At 36.7% G+C, this 17,269-nt stretch overlaps 1 protein-coding gene across 1 annotated transcript; it reads left to right on the top strand.

Moving 5' to 3' along the window:
* Window positions 1–922: 922 nt before the first annotated feature.
* Window positions 923–17,153, top strand: cax1 (cation/H+ exchanger protein 1). The gene is made up of 20 exons (XM_055190569.2): window positions 923–1,083; window positions 2,796–2,951; window positions 3,124–3,227; window positions 3,317–3,425; window positions 3,716–3,832; window positions 3,914–3,975; window positions 4,165–4,350; window positions 5,142–5,327; window positions 6,548–6,647; window positions 7,736–7,877; window positions 9,922–10,105; window positions 10,242–10,341; window positions 10,467–10,585; window positions 12,052–12,089; window positions 12,163–12,281; window positions 12,383–12,528; window positions 13,029–13,123; window positions 13,726–13,804; window positions 13,878–13,986; window positions 16,876–17,153. The coding sequence occupies exons 1-20, from the start codon at window positions 1,011–1,013 to the stop codon at window positions 16,947–16,949; spliced, it is 2,298 nt and encodes a 765-aa protein (XP_055046544.2). The 5' UTR covers window positions 923–1,010; the 3' UTR covers window positions 16,950–17,153.
* Window positions 17,154–17,269: the final 116 nt, after the last annotated feature.

The following is a 17,269-nucleotide window of genomic DNA, read 5'->3' as shown; positions in this document are numbered from 1 at the left end:
GATAACAGATTCTAATGGATTTAATGGTTATACTGGAAATTTTATTGGTAATAATGGGAATTGTATTGGTTATAATGGGAATTGTATACACTATAATGGTTTCAGTGGGTTTTACTAGTAATCTGTTATTCGGCAGATGGGAACCAATATAACACCATTAAATCTACTGGAATAAGATCCCAAAAGACACTACATAAGGAATTTTGTAGGCTAATGGTTTTATTGCTAAACAGCTGATGGTTCATAGGGATATTTTAACCCCTTAACTGGTGATGTCCCCTGAGCAGGACACTTCAGTTTTCTTCAATATTTTTATGTAAATTTTAAACTATCACTACAAACTATATATAGGTCTAAGAATGTAGTTTTCATATTTTAAAAATCTTTTGAGCAGTAATAATAATGCAGGGACAACAATGTATTAATTTGTGACAAGAGTATGCAAGCAAAACGTTGACACACCTACTGGCCGTTGTTGGTAAGACCACAAAAAGTGTAACATAAACCTCCTTTTTTGTGTGATTATTTTATGTATAAAAATAAACTTTATTGCATTATTATTATTTATTACAATAAATGTAAACTGCTATAACGATGTTTTATTTAATATTTTTACATCCAGACACCAGGCTTCTAGACAAAAAAAGTTATTTTAATTTGAAGGCATGCATCACCTTCTCCCCCAACTCAAAAAGGGCTGCACCAGTTGAAGGGTTAACAGAAAACCATTAGAATTTGTATTTTTTGTCATCAGGAAAACTGACAAACAGATTAAATGTATGATAGAACAAAAAAGTATATATGCTTAAAAAAATTATAATGGTTATTTGGTGTTTAATTATATGCATATATTTAATATTTGGAACTCTATCATGCTGCTGAGGCTGTACAAGAATCAAAGCACGTAATTAGCCAGTTGCTAGTGATAGTGCGCGTTCCCGCAATTGTCGGCGGCGCGCACGGGCAGTGGAGATGAACTCATGGCAGCATAGCGCGCGGCTACAGTACACATGATGCCTCACACCAAACACGCAATGTCCACGGATGTGGAGAGTCGTCGGAGAAGATCCACTGAGGGCTCAGGTTAAAATTATATTTACACTAGTAAAACTCATTTAACCTTTATTTACATTTGCTTTGATTGGGACTGTGGTGATTCAGTTTTGTTTGCTTGTTTTTGGATTGTTTCGCTGGGCACCGTCCTAAACTATTTTAGATGCATGCTAAACGTAATATCAGTCAATCATTTTATTGGTAGTTGACAAAATGTGATTTCTAGCATAGGCCTAGAGTATAAGTAGAAACTTTGTGATACGTTTAAATTGTTACTAAACTTAGGGGATGTCGCACACCTGTAAAGAGAGATTGATTTATTTCACCTGTTCTAGTTAACGATAGTTCCCTTAACAACACGGTAGGGCTGCACGGTATGTCGAAACCTGGTGGAAAATTGCAATATTGTGCGTGTTTTATTTATAAGTGTTTTATTAAAACAATTGTGTGTTTTAAAGTGTTTGTGTGTGCTGACGCGTAAAATATGATGCGTTTGTTATATAATTTTCAGTTTTAAAAATATTAAAAAGTCCAAATTGATTTTTACAAACGTAAAGGACTGTACTATCCCATATCGTTATCATTTAGCAAGTTATCGCAAGTTATCACGTATCGCATTTTTCTTCGATATCGTGCAGCCCTACAACAAGTAAACACAAAAGACACAGGTTAATTTATTTTTGTTTTCTGTCATAGAAAACAAAAAATACATTTTTTTGTTTTCTGAATTAATTTATAAAAAAATTAATTCAGTTTATTTAAGCTAATTTTGCATTTACTTAAAGTTTTAGGGCCTACGCATTTATTGACATTACAATTTAATTTTTGGTTATTTTTGGAGATTATGTGATACTATGATGTTATTGTGGGTATAAGTTCACACTGTGACAAACTTTTAATTTATTTCGATATATTTATTTTTTTATTGTAGGCTACTCATGGCTTAATGAGTATACTGAGCTTTTTGTGTTAAAATAATGTTATGTATAACAATGTTTTTTTTTTTTTGCTGGGCAAAGATTGATTGCGATTAATCGCATACAAAATAAAAGTGCATTTTTGCGTAATATATTTATGTGTTCTGTGTGTAAATGTATATTTAAACACGCATACATATATACACTTTAGAAATGTTTTATTATATATCAACTTTTTTAATATATAGAATATATAAAAATAAATAAATATATACACACGTGTAAATGTTTCTAAAATACATACATGAATGTGTGTGTGTATTTATATATACATAATAATTACACACAGCACAAACGTATATATTATGCAAAAAAATACTTTTATTTTGTATGCCATTAATCGTGATTAATCTTTGCCCAGCACTATTATAAACCGCTTGATTATGCAAGTTAATGTAGCCTACTTTTTAGGTTTTGACTTATAAGTTGACATAACTTAGAAAAACAAGTTAAAATTGTTTAACTTAAGTAAAAAAAAAAAATTTTTACATGGAATTATTCCCGTAGGTCAATGAGTAAGTTTGTTAGCTTTCTCTTCTCAAGATGGACAGTACATCATCTGTGTTTTATTTTTCTTATTACTATGGGTCTTTGTAAAATCTTATGGGATGATTCAGAATGTGATCTGACACAGAGTTTTCATGTGACGTGATCAGGAGTCTTGTGTTAGTTCTGCACTGGTTGGTTGGGGACTTGACCACAATCCTTTAATGACCATGCAAAACTTCTAAATCTAATGATATGGGTGTTTTGTATGTCCTTCAGAGCCCATCTGGGACCATGACCCTAGGGGTCGCCGCTGTAGCTCCCAATGCGACCGACTGTGCGTGGCTGGTGCTTATCTTGAGATCCCCGATACCCCATCTCCCTGTACCTCACAGTATTTAGGACACTACACTCCAAAATGCCTTTCTGCCCACAGTAAGTATTTATCCTAGTCTATCCACTTTTGATGAGAACTTGCATGAGAAATGTTAAACCACCTTTAACGCTATTTAAACCAATATTGGGTTTGTCTACATAATTTTAAACCATTAAGCATTTTTTGTAGTGTATAGAAATTTAAGTGGTGTGTTTTTTTTTATCTTTTCAGGGCATTCGCGGTGCACAGATGACGCCTGGCAGGAAGCGAGCATCAGGACCACCATCCGAGCGGAAAACGAGGTGGAGGCGCACAAACTCGCCAACAACTACAAGGTGTGTCAATGGGACTGCTTATTAAATATTCCTCTCTGCATTAGCAGCCAGGCTTGCTTGAATAAGTCATTTGGTTGTTTGTACGGTAGTTTGGTTTCAGGAAATGGAAGAGTCACGTGACCGAGCGGCCCATCGAAGACAGATCAGATGTGGTTAAGGAACTTTATTCTGAGCTCAACTACATCAAAAATCACACAGGTTAGGAAAAATCAATCGGAGAGTGAAATACGGTTTGTACGGAAAGCATTTGGTATACGGATAATGTTTGAATGTCAATGCAATAAAGATGTATACAGGGTTCCCATAGGTCATGGAATTTCTGGAATATCATGGAATTTTAAAAGGTCTATTTCAGACATTAAAAGTCAGGAAGATGTATCTATTTTCCTTTAAGTAATGGAATATCAGTTTTCATTTATCAAAATGTGATTTTTCTATAGCATATTTTTACTTATGTACAAGTATGTGTTTTTTTGTTTTGCTTATAGGTTCACTGGTCACTGTTGGGAATGTAGTGTATGTGTTGCTATTTGGCTGGTGGATCTCTTTATTTTACTTATTGGTTAGTCTGGTGATGTTTTGCTCTATTGCCGGGATCCCATATGGTATGTTCGACATATTTAAGGAGTTTTTGCTGTTTTATTATAACCCCATATCAAGTTCACGAATCTTGTGCTATGTGATAGGAAAACTATGCCTGCAGTTGTCAAGTTACTTCTTATGGCCGTTTGGAAAGGCATTGAGAAAGGTATGTGTTTTTTAAGCACATTTCATTTGAATAGCATGGAGTGAATTCATCCCACAAAGCCTGAATTCATTTCCAAATCGGTTATCTTCATGCAAAAATTGATTTCGACTATACCATGAATCCATTTACATAGACGCTTATGTGAAATGTGACTTCATGGCTTGTGAAATCTCTCCTCTTGTTCTTTAGACCATCAGCACGTTGAGGAAATGTTGTATAAAATTCCCGCACTGCGAGGCCATTCCGGAGGAGGTGGATGACAGTAAGGAGTCTATGCGAGAGAAGGAGACTACGCCTCTGCTGCCCTCCGCTCCCGCCGTCACCACAGAAATACCTGTGACTGCTCTTCCTCCCACAAAGCGGATACGTTATTGGGTGAGACCGCCAGTTTTAAGAATTTTTACTAGATGCTTTTAGCAATTTTTGCTAATTTTTTTATATATATTTCTTAAGAAAGGCTTCTTGAAAAATCATGTAATTTATGTGTGAACTGTACCTTTAAAGGCCCCATATTATGAAAAATCCACTTTTGCAAAGTGTTTGGACATAAATGTATGTCGGCAGTGTGTGAACACAACCACCCAACAGTAAAAAAATCCACCCACTCATTTTTTAAACCAGAGCAGTCTCATTAGACATGCCGTTTTGATTCTCTTGTTAATGTGACATCACACTGATAAAGCCCCGCCCACAGCCACTGACTCACTGGTTAATTTTACCCAAAAGCTTTTCTAAATGTGTTTGTTAGCACATTGTAGCGCTAATGTGGGTAAAGATACGATTCACTCAGACTATATTCACAGGAATCAGATGTATTTTTATCCGAAAGCGCAGGCTGTCTGTTGGTAAGGGAGCGAAGACCGGTACACATAGCACTTTTTTGCTACCGCTCAAATAGGACAAGCTATAATAAATTATCTTTGGGGTAAATTTCACTGACACATTCTAAGCACACCAGAGACTTGTATTACATCTTGTAAAATTGGGCATAATTTTGGCTCTTAAACCAAAACTGTAGGTGTGCCTTTGGATAACTGCGTGAATGGCAGCCGAAGTTGGTTGTTAATTGGGCATTTACAATTAAATGTATTTGACTGAGACCACATTTACATACAAACTTTACATTTCATGAGGTATGACAACAAGTTTGTGTGTCGTATTGTTAGTGTCGGTTAAGCACTTATGTTTGGTTGGTGCTGGGATACCCACTGCTGGTTGTGGTTCATTCCCTGGCCATCTTCATCTCCTGGATGATAGTTTTCACCATCCCTGTGGCAAAGATGAATGTCAGGACAGTTAGCACCATCCTGCTTATGCCACCCGAAGAGGTCATAGTTCACACAGTGAAAAAGGTGAGCATGGCACTGCACATTTTGTATGTTTACGTTATCTGACACACTGAGTTTGGTTTATGGATCACTTTGAATCTGATTTTTTAAATCGCTTGTTTTTTAATGGGATCCATATGAAATGTACAAGCTAAATAACTTTGTAAATTAAATTGATGTGTGTTTCTCAATTGTTTGGATTGTCTTAACATCTCTCAAATTCATCTTTGGGTTATAATACAGAAACCGTGACCTTGAAGGAATAGTCTACTCATTTTCAATATTAAAATGTTATTACCTTAACTAAGAATTGTTGATACATCCCTCTATCATCTGTGTGCGTGCACGTAAGCGCTGGAATGCGCTGCGACGCTTCGATAGCATTTAGCTTAGCCCCATTCATTCAATGGTATCAAACAGAGATAAAGTTAGAAGTGACCAAACACATCAACATTTTTCCTATTTAAGACGAGTAGTTATACAAGCAAGTTTGGTGGTACAAAATAAAATGTTGCGCTTTTCTGAGCGGATTTAGGGGAGGAGCTACGTTTTGTGGCGTGGTGGCACTTTTGGGAGTACTTCGACTCGGCGCAGTAACACCCTCCCTCTCCCATTATGAGAGTGAGAAGGGGAGCGGACTTTTCAGGCGAGTCGAGGTACTCCCAAAAGTGCTATTACGCCATAAAATATAGTTCCTCTTTTAAATCCGCTTAGAAAAGCGCTACGTTTTATTTTGTACCACCAAACTTGCTCGTATAACTACTCGTCTTAAATAGGAAAAACGTTGATGTGTTTGGTCGCTTCTGGCTTTGTCTCTGATTGGTGCGGTTGAATGAATGGGGCTAGGCTAAGTGCTGTCGAAGCGTCGCAGCGCGCTCCAGCGCTTACGTGCACGCACACAGATGGTGGAGGGATGTATCAACAGTTCTTGGTTGGGGTAGTGGCATATTTTAATATTGAAAATGAGTAGACTATTCCTTTAAGCTTATTTGGTTTATAACTCTGTTCTTAGATAAAAATGGTACAAAAGCTGCCACTGGGACGGTGTACCATTTAGGTACAGCTATGTATACACTTGGTACCTTTAAGTTACTAACATGCACTTTTTAGGTACAAAGGTGTACTTTTGGAAATTGTACCGTCCCAGTGACAGCTTTTGGACCTTTATTTCTAAAAGTGTAGGTTTGACATTATATGCAAAGATGTTTGGGTTAATTTAATGTTTGATCTTCTCTATTTTTTAGCCACAAGGCTGTGAGACCAGAGTTTTGCTTTGTTGTTATAACGCTTTCAACTGGTATTACTACAAATACACTGTGGATGGAATCAATGTGTTTGCTGTCAGTATCCTTTATAACTGACCCAGTGTTTTACTAGCTGGAGGAGATATGCATGAGAAATGATTTGTAAATCTGTAAGCTTTGTTCTAGAATAAAAGATTATACTGGGTTGTTTCAACATACAATTCTGGGTTATTTTAGCCCATGGTTGAGTCAGATGTCTCAGGCTGGGTATATAAAATAATTTAGAGGTACAGTATGTGTTTTTAGCGGCATCTAGCAGTGAGAAAATGAATTGCAACCAACCTCAATTTCAAAACACAGCTACGGTAGCTCTCACAGGACAAATATGTCATCGTCTGAGACAACGTAGTAACAAAACGAAAGCAGTTTGTCCATTTAGGGCTACTGTAGAAACATGGCGGTGCAAAATGGCGACTTCCATGTATAGGGAACCCTGGAGTATGTAGATAAAAACGGCTCATTCTAAGGTAATAAACACATAACAGTACATTATGTAAGGTCTTTATACACCAATGATAATATATAGTAATGTAGATTATAACTTCTAAAACTTACACATTGCACCTTTAACCCAACAATTATGTTTGTCCATGTTTTACTCAACCATGGTTTAAAACTAGTGATGCACCGATAGGATTTTTTGGGCCGATTCCGATTTAAACAAACAACTTCTGGCCGATACCGATATTAAACACTTGTATACAATACTATACAGTTGGTCTATTAGCTAGTTTATTTCTGCATGAAATTATTTTTACTGAACATGGATTGGATCTAATTAACATCCAACTGACCAACATAATAAGAGAGGCACAAATTAAAACAAATATAATAAGACAGCATGACAACCTTCAAAGGTGGTTTTTGCTATTCGAATTTATTTTATTAACAACATTAACTCATTTTTTACATATAATGGATTTCTTTAAGCAGTTAATTAATAAACAATCGGTATCGGCCTGTCTCGTGCTATTGCCGATATGCCGATGGTTTCAAATTCATCAAAAATCGGCCGATAAATATCGGTGGCCGATACATCGGTGCATCACTATTTAAAATCAATCATTTATTTTAGAGAATGGCTGTGTGTGTGTCTTTCTGTTAAACTCTTTAAAACCCTACATTCAGACCTGCTGCCGTTGGTTGTCATCACTATGGTGATTGGCTATGTGGACCGAGAGAATTATTTTGTGAGCTCTGAAGTAAAGTTTGCCACATCTGTGAGCTCCATTATACCATTGTCTTACTACATCGGAATGGGAATAGCAAGGTAACGATAATAATCCACATTTTAATCTATAATATCTTTCATAGGAAGTAATGTAGTTTTAGATGCATATCATGCACATTTAGCTTGCATTACAGATGGATAATTGGATATTATGTACTTCAAAGAAAAATGCATTATATTGTTTGATATGATTTGAAGAATTGTGGACAAAATGTTAAATGCTCTCTTAATTGTAGGTTGCCTTGAATAAAAATAAATAGAGGAGTTTAGATGCAAAACCCTCTAAGTGCGTCTGACATGTTTTCAGGCTTTTTGTACTTAAATGGCTGTGAAAAGGTAAGTCAGTCATTAAAGGGGCCATATCATGAAAATCTGAGTTTTCACATGTTTTAGTGATATAATTTCTAATATATCCCCAGTCCCCAGTGCTTCTATCAACCTAGGAAATGTGGAAAAAAATCTGTAACTTAGTTATTGCATGCAAGCTTTTTTGTCAAAAACCAACACTTCGAAAAAAATTAAGTCCTTTGGATAAGACATAGTAAACAGTTGCAAAATCACTAAATATGCAACTAGAAACGTGATTAAGTCAGAATTCAAAAGATAAAACTTAAGAGAAACTGATCCACACATTAGGGGCACTGTGATGCATGTGGCTGCCCCATTCAGTTCCATTCAGGTACTCACAGTCACAAGAGATTAAAATTTGTCTTCCATGCACATAAAAATTTGTCCTCCATGCACATAAAAATTTGTCCTCCATGCACATAAAAATGTGTCTCCTCCATGCACATAAAAATGTGTCTCCTCCATGCACGTAAAAATGTGTCTCCTCCATGCACGTAAAAATGCGTCTTCTCCATGCACGTAAAAATGCGTCTTCTCCATGCACGTAAAAATGCGTCTCCTCCATGCACGTAAAAGTGCGTCTCCTCCATGCACGTAAAAGTGCGTCTTCTCCATGCACGTAAAAGTGCGTCTTCTCCATGCACGTAAAAGTGCGTCTTCTCCATGCACGTAAAAGTGCGTCTTCTCCATGCAAGTAAAAGTGCGTCTTCTCCATGCACGTAAAAGTGCGTCTTCTCCATGCACGTAAAAGTGCGTCTTCTCCATGCACGTAAAAGTGCGTCTTCTCCATGCACGTAAAAACGCGTCTCCTCCATGCACGTAAAAACGCGTCTCCTCCATGCACGTAAAAACGCGTCTCCTCCATGCACGTAAAAACGCGTCTCCTCCATGCACGTAAAAACGCGTCTCCTCCATGCACGTAAAAACGCGTCTCCTCCATGCACGTAAAAACGCGTCTCCTCCATGCACGTAAAAACGCGTCTCCTCCATGCACGTAAAAACGCGTCTCCTCCATGCACGTAAAAACGCGTCTCCTCCATGCACGTAAAAACGCGTCTCCTCCATGCACGTAAAAACGCGTCTCCTCCATGCACGTAAAAACGCGTCTCCTCCATGCACGTAAAAACGCGTCTCCTCCATGCACGTAAAAACGCGTCTCCTCCATGCACGTAAAAACGCGTCTCCTCCATGCACGTAAAAACGCGTCTCCTCCATGCACGTAAAAACGCGTCTCCTCCATGCACGTAAAAACGCGTCTCCTCCATGCACGTAAAACGCGTCTCCTCCATGCACGTAAAACGCGTCTCCTCCATGCACGTAAAAACGCGTCTCCTCCATGCACGTAAAAACGCGTCTCCTCCATGCACGTAAAAACGCGTCTCCTCCATGCACGTAAAAACGCGTCTCCTCCATGCACGTAAAAACGCGTCTCCTCCATGCACGTAAAAACGCGTCTCCTCCATGCACGTAAAAACGCGTCGTCTCCATGCACGTAAAAACGCGTCGTCTCCATGCACGTAAAAACGCGTCGTCTCCATGCACAGAAACTAAACATTTCAGTTATTATCATCTCATTTTTGATGGAGGTGGCATAAAGCGGCTTTTGCATCTGAGCTTTTCAAAAGTAAATGTAGATTTTATGTAGTAATTTACATTAATTGAAATGATTTTGTATTCAGTATTAACAAAGGATATTACAATATAAAAAATGTGAATAATACTGTGTCTTCTGTAGTATTTCAGCGCAGAGTAACTTCGCAGTGGGAGCGGTTGTAAACGCCACATTTGGCTCGATTACAGAGATGGCTTTTTACATCACAGCTTTGCTGCAGGGCCACCGTGCAGGCAACAAATGTTACGCTGAGATTGTCAAATCTGCTCTCACCGGCACCTTGCTGGGCTGCATCCTCTTCATACCTGTGAGAGCAACTGTGTGTGTGTGTGTGTGTTACACGTGACATGTCTGTTAAAAGTCCCAAACATGATAAAATTAACCTAACCTGAGTTATATTTTCTCTTAATTTGTTTTGCCTGTAATCGGTGAGTGTTTTTTAGGGGATCTGTATGATCATCGGTGGGTGTAAGCACAGAGAACAAAGATTTAACAGCAGGTCGGCCGGTGTCAGCTCAGCTCTGCTCTTCATTTCTGTGGGAGGTAAGAAGGTTTGAATAAAAAGTCCAAAACATAAAGCCTTAGTTCACCCAAAAAATGAAAATTCTATCTCTTTAATCCAGTTTTTCCTTTCTAGCCTTTAACGTTTGATCTCTGTCCGATCACAGGTGTTTTTGCCCCCACGCTGTTTTCAAAGGCTTATGGGAACTTTATATGTGAAGGCTGCAGCAACTCTCCTAATAACTCCAATAAGCCTTTCATATGCAACAATTGTCACTATGATCTGGTATGTTGAAACAAGATATTTTTAAGTATTTATGGGCTGATTCAAATCACCGGTAATTGAATTGTACCCCAGCTGTACCCTTTCAAAACACATGCACTTTGCACCCAAAGAGTTCATATTGGTACCTCAAAGATACATATAAGTATCTCAAATGTACCGAATGTATACATGGGTGATTCTCACGAAAACTTGGTTTTTAACATGTCAAGCATGAAAATGTAAAAATTGCTTAAATTTACTTTTTTTCCCACCAGACATTGAAAAACAAAGTCTGGAGTAAATGGGAACATTAACTTAAAAACTTTTACTTATCATTTAACACTTTTTGTAACATAATTTAAAAAATTAGTCCTAAAAAAATCTCATTACAGCAACAGTCAGAAAACATCAACACTGACATATTTTCAAAATGACATGACAAACCTGAAAGAACATAATTTGGAGATTCTGCACATGCATTTAAAATCAAAGTATTATGCTTCTTTTAATTAAATTAACATTTAATAAGCATCTGTTGCGGTAATGATAATCAAAATGTCGTGTAAGCATTCTGACGAGACAATATTTCAAATTAACTGTAAAAAAATTATCTTACCTGGTAGCCATCTTGAAGTAACTGGTCCATGTGCTTGGTCACTCAAAATCAAACTTTATTAAAATTCTGTATGTGTGCTTAAACTGTTTTTAAAAAAGTGTTGCGGAGGATGAGAACATCAGGCATGGACACATCATTTTCCTAATTTTTCTAAATATTATAAGTAAATATTTATATCTAAGTAAATATTTTTTCTGTCATCTAAAGTAGTCTAGCAAAACATCCATTTATTTTTTTTCTTAATATTTTTGTGCTAATTTGATTAAATTACAACATAACGCATGTTCAAACACAGCCGGACACATTGCGGTAATGAGAATTCCAGCAGAAAATGAGATCAAATTTACTATTATAAATTCTTATGTTGAAATCACACATTGTGCAAGGTAGAACACAGTATTGTGTTAATTCTGATGCTTTTTAATGTTACTATATTACACATTTTAAAGCTAAAATCATTAGTGCCGTGGTGTTTCAATGGTTTCATGAGAATCACCCACATATCTGTACCTAATAATACATATTAGGACCTTTTTAAAAGGTACAGCCCCAGTGACAGCTGTAGTTCATATGAAGAGTTTCGTTGCAAAACGAGATAACCACCATTTTTTAAAATTGTTCAGAAATCTCGTTTTTTGGTTGTGCATTCCAATTAATTTCAATTCAACTACAGTTGGTTTGTTTTGATTTAAACCTTCATAACTTAAAAAATACAGCTAAGTAGCACCATAAAACAAAATAATAACATGATAACATAATAATAAACATGTTTTGACAAAAATGTAAAAAAATGGATTTATCTCGTTTTGCAACGAAACTCCTCATATTTTGACATTTTTTCTAACAGTGTACAATTTGACTTTTTCCACAGAGCGAAAACAATCGACCTCTTTTTTTGAGCCATATCGAGTAAGTATTAAAAAACAAACTTAAATGTTTAAAAGCAAACTTTTCTAAGCAAATAAAGTGCTGTTTTTTGTAGGCCTTTAGTGTACACCGTATCTGTCCTGTTACCTGCGGCGTATCTCATCGGTCTGATCTTCACCTTGAAGACTCATTCGCACATTTATGACATTCACATCAGCGATGACCACTGTCATGGTGTGTGCTTGCAAGAGTTTAATTTTTAGACGACATGCATGTATTGTTAAACGCATAAATGATGAAGATTTGATGCTTTGGATTTTCTGTTTGTGTGTCAGTAATAAGCGATCATGGTACGGTGGTCCATTGGTCTAGAATGAGAGCTCTGGTCGTCCTCATACTGGCTACAGTGATGATGTCAGCTTGTGCCGATCTCACCACTGAGAACATCAAACCCATTATTTCTAACTCCAGTGTCTCGCAGGTACTAAATCGTATATATTTGCACACTGCATGTATTATCCTGAACATTATATCACCTTCGTATACGCTCTTCATATACAATTGTTTACTTCATTATGTCTTGTCCAAAGAATTCGATTTTTTTTAAGTGGAGGTTAAAAAAAAGCTTGCATGTACTTAGAGGGTTTTGCAGCAAAAGACAGTCAAATTTGTTAATAAGTACCTTGACATTACTAAAGTGAAATTTGTGAAAATAACTCATTTTAATTACTGACTAATAATCTTTTCATCGGCATTAAAATGAAATTACTAAACCTAAATTTACAAGAAAACACGTCAGACACTTAGAGGGTTTTGAACTCTTCATATCTAAACCTATGCTGGGTTGATGTTATGCAACCATAGGTTGAACCCAGGACATTTTTTAAGATGTATTTACACCTATATATCTCTCATGTGACATTATTTTAGATTTATTTAGATTTGACCTAAAATCTAAGATGTGCGTTTATCTTTTTGCAGTATTTTATTGGAGTTACCGTCCTAGCCATGGTTCCTGAGCTTCCTGAGATTGTCAATGGGATCCAGTTTGCTCTTCAGAACAACATCAGTCTCAGGTTTAAACTATTTAATGTTAAAACAGAGTTAAAGAGCACCTATGGTCCGATTCACGGTTTTACATTTCCTTTGGTGTATAAGTGTGGATAAGTACATGTTTACGATATGCAAAAGGTACAAACCCCAAAGTAAACAATAACGCGAGTTATTGTCTCCAACATTAATCTTTTTCTTGGACTATACTTCCTGGGATTGGTGATGTAGACAAGACCGACATTATCATAATTCCTCTCGCTTTGTACTCAGCATGTAAGTTAACTCCTGTTAGCATTGCATTGTGAGCGAATCTTTCAAACATGGTAAGGAGCGTCACATTTCCAGCTGACATCAGAGGTATTCAGACCAATCACAACGTACAGATTAGCTGGCCAATCAAGGACACAGCGCTTTACAAAACCGTGCGTTTCAGGAAGAGAGTGAAATCGGGAGTTACAAAAATGTACGGTATGTGAAAAATAACCATAAACCACGCAAACACATTGTATTATACCAAATACACAAAATAACGTCGTTTTTAGCAATGAAATGGGTGCTCTTTATCCCGCATCACTGTTTTTAATGTGTGCGATCTGTGTCTATAATGTTTTTTTTTGTTATCTAGTCTTGAAGTCGGGAGTTGTATTGCAGTTCAAGTGTGCATGCTGCAAATACCATTATTGATCTTGTTCAATGCTTTTTATGTAAGTAAAACTCAATATTCGAACATAAAATGGTTCAGATTATGCATGATATCAGTTTGTTTCTTTTCGCAAGGATGTCGGATTCGTCCTCATATTCAGTGATTTACATCTGTGGGCGAGCATCTTCAGCGTTATCTTGGTCAACTACATATTTATGGATGGAAAGTGTGACTACTTCCAGGGTAGGTGTAATTAGTATTGTTTTTAAAGTATAGTGATAAAAGGAACAGTTCACTAAAATGACATTACGGATGAGTAAATCATAACGTATTTGCATGTTGTGTTGCCCTTGTATGCAACAATACTTGTGTATTATTAAAGAGCTCAGATGCAAAGCTGCTAAATGACACCTCCGTCAAAAATGAGAACGATTATAAAACGGTTAGTTCCAATCCTTGATTCTGATTGGTCAATAGGTGTGCTTTATTCACGATAAAACACTGCTATGACCGTTTCACCCAACGGTTCTATTTAATATCACTGCGCCCTTAGCAACACATAAACATATAATGAGACAAAGTCTGAGAACAGTTTGTTGTTTTTATTTGAGCTTTCATGTTGTTGTTCGCAGTCAGGGACTATTTTTTCTAGCGGAAGGAATGATTTTATTGATTTAACTTCATGAAAGTTGCACTAATTTTTTTTTACTTTAATATTGTGTGGTAACCCTTTTATAAAAGCAATAAGGTACTCGAGGCAAGTGCTGTATCCTGAATAAGTAACGGCTGAAGAGGTTGCAGGCACTCCGCTTCGCGTCGTGCCTAACAACGCCCTTTAGCCGTTACTTATTCACGATACAGCACAGCCTCTCGTACCTTATTGCTTACTTATACGTTCATCAAATACTTTCGCTTTAAATCTGTTTAATCCTGGCCATTCAGAAATATCAGTTTGCTGGCATATTCTTTAAACAGAATAAATTTGGATATTTGACAAATTTTAAGCCGATATGCAAAAGCAAAAGCTTTTAAGCAAAAGCTTTTATTCAGAAAGAACGGTGAATACTTTGCATTTTGCTTTGCATGCACTTAGAGGGTTTTGCAGAAAAAACAGTCAAATTTGTTAAAGGATTAGTCCATTTTCTTTAAAAAAAAAAATCCAGATAATTTACTCACCACCATGTCATCCAAATTGTTGTCTGTCTTTGTTCATTCGTGCAGAAATTATGTTTCTGAGGAAAACATTCCAGGATTTTTCTGATTTTAATGGACTTTAATGGACCCCAACACTTAACAGTTTTAATGCAGTTTCAAAGGACCCTAAACGATCCCAAATGAGGCATTAGGGTCTTATCTAGGGAAACGATTGTCATGTTTGACAAGAAAAATTTTAAAATGCACTTTTAAACCACAACTTCTCGTCTATTTCCGGTCCTGTGATGCGCCTGCGCGACCACATGTAATACGTCATCACGTCAAGAGGTCACGGATGATGTATGCGAAACTACACCCCAGTTTGACGTTGTTGTATGTGGAATGATACTAATTAATGTCTTTGAGTCAGTTTATTGTTTAAAATACACTGCAAAAAATGACTTTCTTACTTAGTATTTTTGTCTTGTTTTCAGTAGAAATATCTAAAAATTCTTAAATTAAGATGCTTTTTCTTGATGAGCAAAATGACCTTAGTAAATAAGTCTAGTTTTAAGACGACATAATATACAATTTAAGTGAATTTTTTGATATTTCTACTGAAAACAAGACAAAAATACTAAATAAGAAAGTAATTTTTTGCAGTGTGGTCCTCAAATGTGCGTTTCATATGTAACACGTGACCTTTCTACGTCACTACGCAATCACGTGAGGTCGCGCTGGCGCGTCACAGGGCCGAAGATAGACGAGAAGTTGTAGTTTAAAAGTGCATTTTTTTTTTCTTGTCAAAATTGACAATCGTTTCGCTAGATAAGACACGTATGCCTCGTTTGGGATCGTTTAGAGTCCTTTGAAACTCTGTTGAAACTGCATTTTTAAACTGTTAAAGGAATAGTCTACTCATTTTCAATATTGAAATATGTTATTATCTTAACTAAGAATTCTTGATACATCCCTCTATCATCTGTGTGCGTGCATGTAAGCGCTGGAGCGCGCTGCGACGCTTCGATAGCATTTAGCTTAGCCCCATTCATTCAATGGTACCATTTAGAGATAAAGTTAGAAGTGACAAACACATAATAGTTTTTCCTATTTAAGACGAGTAGTTATACGAGCAAGTTTTGTTGTACAAAATAAAACATAGCGCGTTTCTAAGCGGTTTTAAAAGAGGAACTATATTTTATGGCGTAATAGCACTTTTGGGAGTACTTCGACTCGGCGCAGTAACACCCTCCCTCTCCCATTATGAGAGTGAGAAGGGGAGCGGACTTTTCAGGGGAGTCGAAGTACTCCCAAAAGTGCTATTGCGCCGTGAAGTATGGTTCCTCTTTTAAATCCGCTTAGAGAAGCGCTGCGTTTGTTTTGTACCACCAGGCTTGCTCGTGTGACTGCTCGTCTTGAAAGGGGGGAACGTTGATGTGTTTGGTCACTTCAAATGGGGCTAAACTAAATGCTATCGAAGCGTCGCAGCGCACTCCAGCGCTTACGTGCACGCACACAGATGATAGAGGGATGTATCAACAATTCTTAGTTAAGGTAATAACATATTTTAATATTGAAAATGAGTAGACTATTCCTTTAAGTGTTGGGGTCCATTAAAATGAGAAAAATCCTGGAATGTTTTCCTCAAAAAACATAATTTCTTCTCGACTGAACAAAGAAAGGCATCAACATTTTGGATGACATGGTGGTGAGTAAATATCTAGATTTTCTTTAAGAAAATGGACTAATCCTTTAAACACCAATGAAATGACTAAAGTGACATTTGTGAAAATAAATCATTTCAATAATTGACTAATAACCTTTTCATTTGTCATTTAAGTGAAATTACTAAACCTAAACATAAGAGCCTGATAAAAAATGAGCATTTACAAGAAAACATGTCAGACGCACTTAGTTGGTTTTGCATCTATATGGTATACTTTTGCTTTGAAAACCTTTGTGTCATCCTGTCTAATATGTTTTTATGTCCTTGTGCAGGCACGGCTCTGGTGGTTGTTTACCTCATTCTCCTGGCCTTGTACTTTTTTGCACCTGCTCCACTCGGCTGCTGAGAAATATTTTCCTTTTTTATCGTTGAAATGTCTCTAATGTCTCGTATTCGTGTACATGTTTGTCTTGTTTTTCCAGCACATTAAATGCTCTTATATGTAAGCCTGATTACACTGGAGCTAGAAGTAATTTCACTATATGTATAAAAATATTTTACTGACACCAAAAAAAAGATGTATACTAATAAAACATTTGTATCCCTTTCATATTTCTTTCTTGATGTTGAGAAACACCAGAACACGTTCACCAGTTTGAACACTTTTATTTCAACAAAACAAACACAAAACTTGTACACGAGTAATAGGTACCTGGTGAGTACCTT

This window comes from Misgurnus anguillicaudatus, chromosome 1 (assembly GCF_027580225.2).
Source record: "Misgurnus anguillicaudatus chromosome 1, ASM2758022v2, whole genome shotgun sequence".
In the NCBI taxonomy this organism is placed as follows: domain Eukaryota; kingdom Metazoa; phylum Chordata; class Actinopteri; order Cypriniformes; family Cobitidae; genus Misgurnus; species Misgurnus anguillicaudatus.
The sequence above is the reverse complement of the archived record's forward strand: the minus strand, read 5'-3'. Positions and strand labels throughout refer to the sequence as shown.